This window comes from Anabrus simplex, chromosome 1 (genome assembly GCF_040414725.1).
Source record: "Anabrus simplex isolate iqAnaSimp1 chromosome 1, ASM4041472v1, whole genome shotgun sequence".
Classification (NCBI taxonomy): Eukaryota; Metazoa; Arthropoda; class Insecta; order Orthoptera; family Tettigoniidae; genus Anabrus; species Anabrus simplex.
Window position 1 is genome coordinate 1,026,412,332 of NC_090265.1, and position 13,464 is coordinate 1,026,425,795.

General features: G+C 38.4%; 1 protein-coding gene across 1 annotated transcript in view; it reads right to left on the bottom strand.

The window, feature by feature from the left end:
- The window catches only part of LOC136857856 (uncharacterized), a 162,252-nt gene extending 149,071 nt beyond the window's left edge, over window positions 1-13,181 (bottom strand). Inside the window, exon 1 of the mRNA XM_068225178.1 lies at window positions 13,165-13,181. Coding sequence (XP_068081279.1) covers window positions 13,165-13,171 — 7 coding nt within the window. The 5' untranslated portion in view covers window positions 13,172-13,181. The remainder of the gene's footprint in view (window positions 1-13,164) is intronic.
- Between the last annotated feature and the right edge of the window lie 283 nt (window positions 13,182-13,464).

Sequence of the window (13,464 nt, forward strand, 5' to 3'; positions counted from 1 at the left end):
GGTTGGACACGATGTCTCTGTTCCGTGTCGCTACATCCAAATTCAAGATCGCCATGTTTGACCGCCAACCATCGCTAGAAGATGGCACATTTAGAAGAAGAAGAAGAAGACTCTATCTTTCCTGTGACTTAGCTTAACTAGATTAATCCTTCTCCAAACGTATCGTTTTAGCTTTATTTGTTTTGTCTCTGTAATTGCATATTTTATCTTTATGACTTTTGTCTTAGTTTACTCTTCTTGTCTTCCTCGTAAAGTTTTAGTACGTTGACTCATTTGAAATTTGTTGATTTAACACATGAAATTCATACAACATTTAACGATCGAAAATTATGTTCAGGTGAGACCTCATGCCTTCATGGACGTCGTGTATTTCTGTGTACGTATAGCCGGTTGAGCTAAGTCATATGCCCCAAGCTCCAATGCTTCAAACGAGAGAGTAGAACTTGGTTCAGTCTTGTGCCAATAGATGACGTTAATGTTATCACGTGCAACAAAATGACAATCTCACCTCGTTGAATGAGAAGCATTATATCGAGAAAGAACCAAGCCTACGAAATTCCATCTCAGCCGAATCATGTCTGCACCATAGAAACTCCTACAACGAAGCATTTAAGATTAACATTTCTTTAGATGACATTCCTCAAACTTGTATGTCCAACACATACGGGGTTGGGTATGATGTGAGATGAATCATTGTAGTGACAATTTACAACCGGATGCCCTTCCTGACGTTAGCCTCATGAGAGGACTTAATGGAATGAAATGAATGACATGAGGCAGTGTATGATAATGTGAAGGTAGAGGGTGAAACCCCATGTCTACACATAGTCTACTCCTGTCTGATTGCACAAAAGGGAGTGCTAAAGGCTTTACGCCCTTATCCGACGGACGAATCACCATCAACAGCGTCATATGCCCTCACTTATATGAGTACTTCGAAAAGCTTTGGAATTCAATCCAGGTTCTTGGCACACAATACAAAACCAAACCCCACGGTATTTAACGCCCTTGAAAGTGCTCTGGCCTGCCCAGCGACCGCTGCTCAGTCCGAAGGCCTGCAGGTTACGAGGGGCCGTGTGGTCAGCACGACGCATCCTCTCGGCCGTTATTCTGGGCTTTCGAGACCGGGGCCGCTATCTCACCGTCAGATAGCTCCTGAATTCTAATTACGTAGGCTGAGTGTACCTCGAACCAGCCCTCAGGTCGAGAGAAAAATCCCTGACCCGGGGAAGCGAACCCGGGGTCTACGGGCGAGAGGCAAGCATGCTACCCCTGCATCAAGGAGCTGGCTTGGCAAACAGTATAGTAATTAGAAATTGTATTTCACCACCTGTCCTACCCTGCCGGCCAACATTCTAATGGTAATTTTCTTCTTTTTTTTTTTCGATCAAAGGGGCTCGAACCGGTTAACCACGGTGTTCGCCTTAATGAACATGACCACAATACGGGTTGTGTTTATCAAAGGAGATAACGTGTTTTCGTACCCCAGTATGGGAAAAAATGATTCATTCATTTCAAGAATGAGAGTACGTTTGACTAAATTGTTCACGTATGATTGTCACCATTGCATTGTTCTTATAACCCACGTAACTTTGCTGATAGAAGCGTATTTTGCTTTAAAAATTACAAAAGTCGTAATCGTTAGAGGTTCGTTGTATTTTTCTTGTAAAGAAGACATAAGTCCGCCTCTGTGGTGTAGTGGTTAGTGTGATTAGCTGTCACGCCCGGAGCCCCGGGCTCGATTACCGGCTCTACCATGACGTTTGAAAACTGGTAGGAGGAGTGGATCGCGGTCCACTCAGCCTCGGGAGGTCATCTGAGTAGAGGGTGGTTCGAATCCCATCTCAGCCATTCTCGAAATGATTTTCCGTGGTTTCACACTTTTCCTCCAGGCAAATGCTGGGATGGTACTTAAGGTCACAGCCGCTTCTTTCTTGCATGCCTATTCGTTCCACAAGGTCCCCGTTTAGCATAGCAGATGAGGCCGCCTGGGCGAGGTACTGGTCCTCCTCCCCAGTTCCATCGCCCCAACCAATGTCTAACGCTACAGGACAATGCCCTTGAGGCGGTAGAGGTGGGATTCCTCGCTGAGACCGAGGGAAAATCTCTGGAGAGTAAACGGAAGATGAAAGAAGACATAAATGCGTCATATGCCCACACTCCAAATGAGCGCTGCGAATAGGTCTGGAATATACTCCAGGCTTTTGGCACGCAATCTAGTGATTATAAATTGTATACTACCACCCCTCCAGGACACTGCTCTTGAAACTGTAGAGGTGGATTTCCTCGCTGAGTCCGAGGAAATAATCAACCCTGGAGGGTAAACGCATTAAAAAGAAGAATTTTAAGAGAACCTTTGTGTTTTCTTATTTATATTTTTTTACAATTCCTTTATGTCGCACCGACACAGATAGTTCACATGGTGACAATGAGATAGGAAAGGGCTAGAAGTAGGAAGGAAGCGGCTGTGGCCTTGATTAAAGTACAACCTGCCATGAAAATGGGAAACCACGGAAAGCCATTTTCAAGCCTGCCGACAGTGGGGTTCGAACCCACTATCTCCCGAATGCAAGCTCACAGCTGCACGACCCTAACCGCGCGGCCACTTGCTCGGTGTGTGTTTTCTAATATATATAAATGATATGTCCAAACAATAGAAATCAGAGATAAGGCGTTTTGCGAAAACAAGTTGGAGTTGTATGAGCGTCTGTAAATGGACCATTACAATGTTGTGATATGATGGCAAACGGGGTGAAAAATCAGGTTGTAAGTTACACCAAGAGTAAAGGTCCTCTCAGTTTGAATTACTGCATTGAAGGGGAGAAAGTACCTAATGGGGCTAATATAAGGAATTATCTTCGTGTGGGTAATCAAATGAACCGAATTATAATTACAGATCTATTTAATTGTATATGAAGGTACTTAAAGCGCTAAGGATGAAATGGGGAGGACATATAAGTCTCTGGTAAGAGTAATTAGAGCATGGTACCATTTTATGGGACCCACACCAGAATTACTTGATTCTAGAACTGGAATAAATCCATGGGTAAACTGCATGACTTGTTCTGGATGATTTCCGACGAGGTAGTGTTCAGAAAATGTTGAAAAATTTGGGAGGGGAAGACTTGGTAGTAACGAGACAACCTGCTCGAGTAACCGGCAAGTTCGTTTATAGCAAGAGAGTTTACGGACTGGAAAATTATCTATATCCATCCCCTTTGAAATCATTTAAAAAAGACTAGACAAACAACTGATGGGAAATCTGCCACCTGGGTGACTGCCATAAGTACAGATCTGTGAAGATCGATCGATTTTTATGAGATAAAATATTGTTATAATAAATTACAGAAAATTTAGAGGATTATTTTCGAAATTTTTCATCTTTTCTAAAGTAAAAGTTGCTTTACTTCATGGTATAGTATTGTAATACCAGTCTCTGAACAAGTGGGCCTAATGATACGAAAATCGCGTGCTAAATTCCGACAAATTTAGCCTGTATTTAGACCGCAGTAAAAAATTTAGTACTCCAAGGCATATTAGTGAAATATTGAACATATATGATAATACACTCTACACCAGTGTCCACTCAATTGACTTGTTTTCAAGAAATTATTCGGAGTGAGTAACCAACAAATGGAGCTATATTTATAACAGTTTCACTACATGAAACACACGATCATGTGGATTAGCTCTGTCACACAAACAAGTACTTTTTTCCACGTCATCCTGGATTACAATGAACTTCAGGTCTGGCAGAGTGTGTTTCTAGTGTTTCTGTTGCTGTGGTTGGTTAGCAGCTTGCATCCCTAAAATTTGTCATTGAGAAAATAGGGCCAACACTTCGTTTATAATATGTGATGTCTACTTGTGCTTATCAATGGAGAACAACGCTTTTAAAATGTTCCATATAAGTGCATGATTTTGAGAAACGACCTGCTAGAAGCAGATTAAATGGAATAACTGGCGGTATTTTGCATATAAATCACTTCAATACTGTTCTAACATGCACCAGTATAATGTTTTGTCGTTATTTTGGTATGTTCGCTCCAAATAATAAGTTATAAGCCATTCAAAGCATTTTAATATTGCGTCAATTAATGATAAATCTTGCTTAGTAAACTCATAACTAATAAGACTGTACAGGTACATTTCCAAGGCATGTATGATAGATGAAATTCTTGCCAGTAATTTTCTTGAAACCTTCTACCCATCCCAAGATGCAATTTTAAAGGCAAATCAACAAGAAAATCAAATGGGAAAGGACCGTAATGAAAACACCAAGAAATTCGTAAGCCAACTGGATGACATAAGTACAGAGATCTACGAACTGGTACCTGAAACCATGTGTAATTACGACAACATTTAAATTTTTTGTGGATTCAGTTAGTTCTTGTCAAGGTTACTAAAGAAAGTCATTATCATAGGGAAAATGTATTCGAATTATTATTGAAGTAACTCAGAAGAACAGTCCACAAAGGAAAACAAAGCCTCTATTGCAATGCACGGAAAATGTTAGGAAGGGAAAGGAAAAAGTCAACAAATATTCAGTAGTCCTGGAAGTATTAAGCCATGCAGCGGAGAAAACTTTCTGGAAAGTAACTGTCACAGAAAATGAGGAGAAATTAAAATATCGACTAGTCTGGTGAGTTCTTTGTGAATTTCTGGGATGAACTGAAAACAAATAGGAGAAAAATTGCGATGTATTTATATAAAGAAAACTTTAAGATAAAATTTCGGGTAACAGAACATGAGGAAAGGGAACTTCTGTCTGGTTATCCTTGGAGTTTACGGTATATTTGATCGCATCTTGACTACCTTCGGGAGTTATTTGGGCTGTAAATTCTCATACCCATCTCCAGTTCACGTGCCATTTCCTGGTAAGCCCTCCAGGATAGAATAACCCGGTATTCGAACTAAAGTCCACTGAATGGGAAATCTGAAGTTAAATCACATGACATACCCCAAATCTACTGTGATGAGAATGTTGACATTAACAGAATATCGCCTGAGGAAGTAGAATGAATGGTATATATACTTTTTATGGCTTAAACTGTATCAGTGAACGAAATGATGAAATAATGTTTGAAGGGATGCAGAACATGGCTTTAAAATGTTATAAATATGGTACTTTTAAATGATCAGAAGTAGCACTGCACTAATAACAACATACTGTAGAACAAGAAAAATTGCGAACGCTAGCGATAAGTGTCTTTTATTGGCATGCAAAGCAACGTGTTTACATTCATTCCGGATAATAGAATGTGATGTGATCAGAGGTAAAGGAAAACATGAGCGAACGGTGTTGGGATTTTAGGAGAAATATGAATGGAACCATTCGGATATTATTAGTTTGCGCCAAATAACTCTTAAGTACTACGATAAGAATCGATTGTTACCTTTCCTTTCGTATATAAGAAGGGGGTTATGACAGAGAGTCAATGGAATATATGTTGGTCACACTGAGAGATTATAGGATCAAAAGTAGATTTTATTAGACTATTTATCTCATGGCTCCAGTGACCAATTCGGTATAAGGGTATCAGGAATTATCAACCAATCAGCAGCTCTCTATCACCACAATATTACAGCTTTCGTGTTATCACTTTTACTTCATCGCACCCAGGTGCTTTAGTTTTTACAAAAATCATCATAATTGCCTATCGAAATATTTCAAATAGTAGCCTACATTTACTACAGACTGTACCATCAGTGTGACGTCGTATGTTATTCTGATGAAACCTCTTAAGTTAGTATATATGAACCCTTAGGGAATGTCGTTTTCCCTGTAGCTAGAAATATGCTAAGTCAATCCCGTTTTCAAAAAAGGAATTATAAACGACCCCCAGAATTTTCCGAGCAGTTTCATTTGTTCCTGTAATAACACAACAGCTAGGAGTTTGTTTCGAATCTAACAAACTCCTGTGCAAAAACCAGCTTGGCTATCGTAAAGGTTCATCTACTCTTGGAGTAATAGGATCCTTCTTGCGATATGTAATTTCAGATTTAGAAAGCAAGAAACTTGTCTAAGTCTCTATGTATCATCTTAGCAAAGCATAGAATTCACTTTTAATTTCGAAATTGAATTACTGTGGTGTTAACGATGAGAACCTGGGCATTCCAGTTTCCTATCTGACCACTGGGAGGAAGCGGTTGAAGTGGGGGGGATTTCGTAAACTGAACTTCAACATGGAGTTTCAGAGGGTCGTAGGTCCTTTTCTATTTCTTGTGTACATAAGTATCTTAAAATAAAGGTTATATTATTGTTATATGCAGATGATACCAAATTTTTAAATGAGGCTAGAATATTGAGAGAGTTCAATGCGCTATGTAAGCAAACATCGAACTTGGAAATTGAATGGTTCTCTACCAACCAGCTCTCGGTAAATGATAAAAATAATTAGCAATTATATTTCATTTAAATAAAAATCAATCAAATCATGATAATTAATCAGCGAAACTATTTGGAATACGTTTAGATCAAAACTTGAATTGGAATGATCGTATAGACTTTATTTCATGTGAATCACCATGAGTAGCATACCTCGTGTGAGCAATCAGAGATTTAGTGCAAGGCAATGTCCTGACTGATTGTCAATGAACGCCCAAACAAAACTGCTGGACAAAATGAAATTAAATTTTGGGCATAGATTTATATATGGTAGAAATTTCGGTATTCCATCGCTATTGGGGTGAAAAAGGGGGGGGGGGGACGAGGTGTATTGTTTAAACGAGTACATATCTCAAAATCTTCTTCTTCCACTTCTTCTTCTTAATCTGTTTACTCTCCAGGGTCAGTTTTTCCCTCGGACTCAGCGAGGGATCCCACCTCTACCTCCTTAAGGGCAGTGTCCTAGAACAAGATATGCGATACTAATGCTTCATCATTGTCCAGCCTGCCTAGTAGCCACTGACAGCACTCCATTCGAGCTTCGAAATCCCGCCCATGAAGCTCTTGGTGTAGCTGAAGATGGTATGGATGAAATTTATGTTCATGCAATATTCGCCAGACGGACGGCTGGCTGGTGTTCACCTGCCGTGCTATCGTCCTTGTACTGATGTGTGGACTATTGCGAGCTGCCTCCAGAAAGGACTCTTCTTTTTCGCCCGATGTAACGGGCCTATTGCGGACTGGTGGCCGGTTGGAAATTACGCCTGTTGTCCATAGGCGTCTTTCAACACTGCGCAATGTCGTAGCAGCTGGGTGTCGCCTGTCGGAATGCAGTTCCTTGTACAGACGTAGTGCCTCGCACGCGTTTCGTCTTGCATCCCCGTAAATGAGAAGCATGTGAACGCATTCCTCTGTGGAAAACATGCCGAATGACAACAGAGATTACAGTACATTCAGGTCCTAACCAGCGGAGTATGCGCAGGGCACAAGATCAATAACAGCGTCATTCTACTGTTTGAATGTGGCAAACATGTGCCTGTGTTTACGTATTCAAACATCATACCGATGCAAGAATACTTGAATGATGCAGGATTCGAACCGCCGCTGGCAGATTCCGTCGGTTCCTGAACGCTTAAGCACATCCGCTACGCTACACTGTCGGAAAAATGCTGGTAGTACGACTAGAGCAGAGTACATAGGCCATCCGGTTCTGTGTTCAAGACATTAATTACTGCACTGTGAGCAAGTTTTACGCATTGATTCCCCTCTTCGTTACACCCGGTCCCGGGGCACGACACATTAACATAGTTACATTGTAAAATGACGTTGTTACATGATTTTAAGGCGTCATGTTTTGCAAACGGATGATATAACATTTCGCTAGGTTTCATAATCGTGTATAAAATGTGCTCACTGAACATTAGTACCATACCGTACGCCTCCACGGAAATAGCACCGTATAACCATGTGCACGTTAGTTGGGCTGCAGCAAACGATATTGGAAGGGGCTGCTGATTCACATTGAATATCGCCGCTGCCGGGACGAAACCTCCTATGTAAAATATTTTAGCTTAGAACTGGTAGCGGTAAGGTTCTGTCATCTAAGGTGAAATATTCTGTGAATTTTGTCAAGGCATTCTCACTCTTCATGATGTATGTATGTGCTGCGGGTCAGTATATCTCAAAAATATTATCACATAGGAGGTTTTGTCCCGGCAACGACGATATACAGTATATCTAAAAAACTTAACTTTTACAGACGTGAAACTTGGTCATTTTATCCTTTCAAAATAAAAAAACACGTATGTTTACTGTCGGAAAATCCATTAAGGGGAGAAGGCTGTAAAAGACTGAGAAAGATGTTGAATTATTTTCATGGGGATACATAAATCTCTAAAACTGAAAATATTACACTTGTGAAAATTGGTATTTGGAAATTCCTCCAAAAGTTAGGATTCAAGTTATTTTTGTTTTCGGAAAAGCCACATAAAAGCGGTGTAAAAAAGAAGTGAAATTATTGAATTTTTTAATTAGGATACCTATAACTCAAAACTGAAGACATTACAGACTTGAAAATTGGCATTTCGAATACCATTAAAAAATTTAAAAACAAGTATATCTTCGTTTTCTGAAAGTAACTTGCGGGGGTGGGAGGTAAAACGACTAGTAAAGGCTTTGAATTATTTTTATGACGATACTTACATTTCAAAAACTGAAATGTTACACACGTGAAAATTGGTATTTGGAATCACCCTGAATATAACAAGCAGGATTTTTTTGGGAAAATCTACTAAGAAAGTCGGGGAGTGAAAAGAAGTGAAAATATTTTAATTATCTTTATGAGGATACTTATTTCTGAGAAACTGAAGATGTTAAAGTCATGAAAATTTATATTCGTAATCTCCTTTAATAAAGAAACAAGGTTTTGTTTTCTAAAAATGCACTATAATGGGGGGTGGTAAAATGACTAAAATTCTGTTGATTCATTTTTATGAGGATATTTATATCTCAAAGATCTTAAGATGTCACAGACGTGAAAATTGGCGTTTTAAATAGCCTTTAAATAAAAAACATGCATTTTTTATTTTCGAGAAATCAACTTAAGGGTGGTGAATGGGCTGAAACATGGGTAGAATTATTTTTGTTAGGATACTTATATTTAAAAAATGAAGATGTTACAGACTTGAAAATCGGTATTTCAAATATCCTTTGTAAATAAAGAAACGCGTATAAACACACCCGAATTTTTTGTATTCGGAAAATCCACTTAAGGATGTTCAAAGAAAGGAATGAAAAACGAGGTGTATTCTTTTTATGAAGATACTGATTGTCAATCAACGCCCAGGAAAAACTACTCGATGTAAACTAATGACATGGATAAGTTGCTCTTACGATGCAGGTACCCACTAAGAAAGGGTTTTAAATTTTCAACTTTACTTTACGTTACTTTACTGTCGAAAATAATTATTTTTAAAACTCAGGGGTTTAACTAAACTTAGTACATGAGTGGAGGAGCATTTGTTGAGACTGTATACCATTAATGGCATCTACGCATTCTTGCGCACTTTGAATGTATAATTTTTAAAGATTTTTTTTTTTTTTTTGCTAGTTGCTTTACGTCGCACCGACACAGATAGTCTTATGGCGACGATGGGACAGGGAAGGGCAAGGAGTGGGAAGGAAGCGGCCGTGGCCTTTATTAAGGTACAGCCCAGCATTTGCCTGGTGTGAAAATGGGAAACCACGGAAAACCATTTTCAGGGCTGCCGACAGTGGGGTTCGAACCTACTATCTCCCGAATACTGGATACCGGCCGCACTTAACCCATTGCCTTGCAATGACGGAAATTTCCGTCATTGGCCGCGGGTTGCCATAAATGCAATGACGGAAATTTCCGTCCACCCTCTTTATTGCTTTGTTGAGGTTTCCAAGGATACATATCGATATTTCTTTGCAATCCCAACATGTCTATGAGATGTTGGTAATCGTATTTCAGCTATCTTTGCCCTTCAGCTACGTATTTCGCCACCAAAGAGTCTAAATACGATCAAGTAAATTGCCGCGTAAAGCTTTAGTGAAGGTAAAGTCAACGTCATGGCCGAGTCGGATGAAGCTCGAATATTACGTTTTTTGGAGGAAAGCGATGTCAGTGACGGTTTTTCCGATGAAAGTGATACTGAATTACCTTCAAATGACGTTAGCATTGCTAATTCCGAAGAATTAGATTACATTATTGAAGAAAATGAAGACGGGAACGCAGGTGGGCGTGTACATAACCTAGAAAACTGAACGTGTACACAAACAGACAATGTACCAAATAATATGTGGTGTAATCTTCTTGCTACCACAGAGTTCAGTTCTCCAAACTCCATAGTTTTTCTTCTGCTGAAAGAAAGTATTGATCCGGTTTGTCAGTCTTGTATTTATTATTATTATTATTATTATTATTATTATTATTATTATTATTATTATTTCTTTATGCCCAACTAATGAGCACAATTAAACTTATTTAGCTGATGTCGTTGACTTTTCCTTCTTCCAAAATCTCATCTTCTCACTGTGGCTTTTCTTGCGAGGAAAAAATCCCAAGGGAAAGAACAGGGGTGAATCCCGCTATGAATGTGATAAGTGTAAGGTGGCACTGCATGTATATGAGTGTTTTAAGATCTACCACACTGTGTTGAACTGTTGTTAGAATGTGAACTGTGTTTCAGTGTGTTGATTTGCTGTAGCAAAAGTGATCTCTTTTAAGTCAGATTAAATTGCAATCAATGTATATTTATTTTCAAGAAAAATTGCAGTTCAATGGGTTAAGCGACTGCAGCTATCGAGCTCGGTTTTTAAAGATTTAAATCTCTCAAATTACTAATCAAATTCCACAAACTTAATACATATATTAGGCCTGAATAATAAACGAATTTTCATCTCGATTGTTCTCAGAGAACGATGCTTCCCTCTATAAACACCAAATTCTATGACTTAAACTTGAAATAAGAAGTGGTCTTAAAACAATACAACCCTAAATAATTTTGATTGGGGGTTGAAGAATTGCGATAAAAATATTTATTTCCATGAAACCGTTTGAGTTACGAAGTTAAAATTTCAAAAGATATCCTAAGTGTTACATAACAGAAGTTTTGAAAGAAATTTAACCCCTTAGGAAGTTAAATTGGTAATAAGATCCAAAAACAAACATATTAATTCTTTCCTCTTAAACCATTTAACGCACGAAGACAAATTTCCAAACAGCGGTAGACATTTCAAATTTTAGGTGTGAAATAGGAAATATTTTTAAACATTCCACCTCTAAGGTGTTAAATGGCGTTAGCTCCCGAAACTGTTTGACGTACAAATTTGTAATTTTACGAGAGGGGCATTTTTATGTACTAGGTGTAAAATATCGTATACTAAAGAATTTTTCTCCCGTAAGGGGCTTAGAAGGTGGTTGACTATCAAAAGAGCAATGTCGATTCTTCCGAAACTGTTCCAGGCATGAATTTAAAATTTTACATGAGGGTGGTCTTCTATATCCCAAAATGTTAATAAATAGTTTAAAAAACATTCAGCACCTAAAAATAATCCTCCATTACTGCTCGAAGTGAAAATCCGCAATTTCACAGGTTGGTATATCATACGTCCTAGATATTAATATCGCACATATAAGAATTCGTGAACACGAAGACTAGCATTAATTCACCAAAAATATTAGCCAACATAGGTTTGGACAAGAACTACGTCCATTTGAATATAATGTGCGTTCATTAACACATCATTAAACGTATTCAGAACAAAAGTAATGTCAATCTATGTATTTGAACAGGTGGATGTTTTAAGTACTTTTTTTGTGTATTCTCCCAGATCCATCTATATAAGTTGTAGCAAATTATTGATTATTAACAGTAATTTTTAAGCAAGGATTGAGACAACAGATTATTCTTATATTAAGCTGTTGTAAAGGAATTAAATCTGGGTGGACATTAAATCTGTTGTTCGTGAATATAGTGAGGATAGAGGTGTAAGAATCAAGTTGAAATAAATAGACTAGTTGATGTACATGCAAAGTGACTTCATTGATAGAATCAAGTGTGACAGATGGAGGAGATGATGGCTATGGAATTAAAAAGAAGTAAGCCTAGTTGAAAATGGGGTGTAACCAGGACGGAGGGTGATACAAAAGACGATGTTCAGACTTACTCTTTTAATTATTTGAAGGAGAAATGCATAAGAAATCAATGGCATGATTATAGTTGCAAATAGAGGATTAAGGAAGTTCTTAGATTTTATAAAGTTGCGCAGACAGAATACTTAAAGGCGTAAAAGTCTACAATAAATTACGTATTTATGTACGTATGTATGTATATACGTATAACATTGGATACTAGGTGGACTGGTTTTTCTATTTCATGTCCTGATTATTATAATTCCAGGATGAGAAGCTAGATATGGATAAAACTCATTGTTATAGGGAAAAGCGTAAATATTTACTGTGCAAGTTGAAGAGTTGGTATAAATAAATGCACAGCACATTATATTGTCCATATTGTAGGACTCTAAATACCATGACAATTCTCGAAAATTAGCCATAATTTATCAAATACTACATATTTCATTGAAAGTGAAACACTCCATAAATTTGAGTCAAAATAGTGTAGCCCTTAGAGGAGTACCCTAAATGCTACGTAAGACATAAGTTCAAAGTATTATAACCTCAGATACCCAATAAAAGTCACAGATAAACTCAAAGGGGTTTTCCTTTTATTACCGTTTACGTTAAGTTTTGTTTGTGGTTGAAGAGCTTTAACGCACTGGTGGCTTTTCGGCGACGCTATGACGTGAACTAGCTGATATTGGATATGGAGTAATTAAGGTAAAGATTTAACCTGGTTGAATAATTGGGAATACCTTCTTCAGGGCCGCCGATTTTAGGGTCCGAAAATACGTACGAGATCCCGAATGCATGCTAACAGTAAATTAAATTAAATTAAATTAAACTTGCATCTCTTTTCTGGCACACCCGAAATGGAGGTAGGCTGTATGTAGCATTTCAGTGACATACCAGCCCCCCTGCCAGTTTTAAATTTCTGGCAGTACCGGTAATCGAACCCGGGCACCCGAGGACGGCAGCTAATAACACTAGCCGTTACGCTACGGAGGCGGATATGAACTGTTATGTCACCCAACCCACTCGGCCAGTACGCTCAATACAAGGAGTGCCTGAATAATTTAACTTTACAATTAACTGGTAGTTATCAACACATAGGAGGAAGAGAACTTACCTCTCATTACGGCGGTACTGAAGACTACTTGCTGAGCACTGGGTAACGGCAGGATATATATATGTTGGTCTTATCACTGAACTCCGCGGGGGTACGCTCATGCTGTGACACTCTGATCTGTACTGTAGATCCATTAGTTATTCACCCTAATTATACAAAATTACTTCAAGGTTACTAGTTTCTTAACTTTTCCGTGATAACCGGTTTATTGGTAAAAACGAGAATATTATAATCTTAAATTTTCATCTTCTTCCTCTTAATCTGTTTACCCCCCAGAGTCGGTTTTTCCCTCGGAATCAG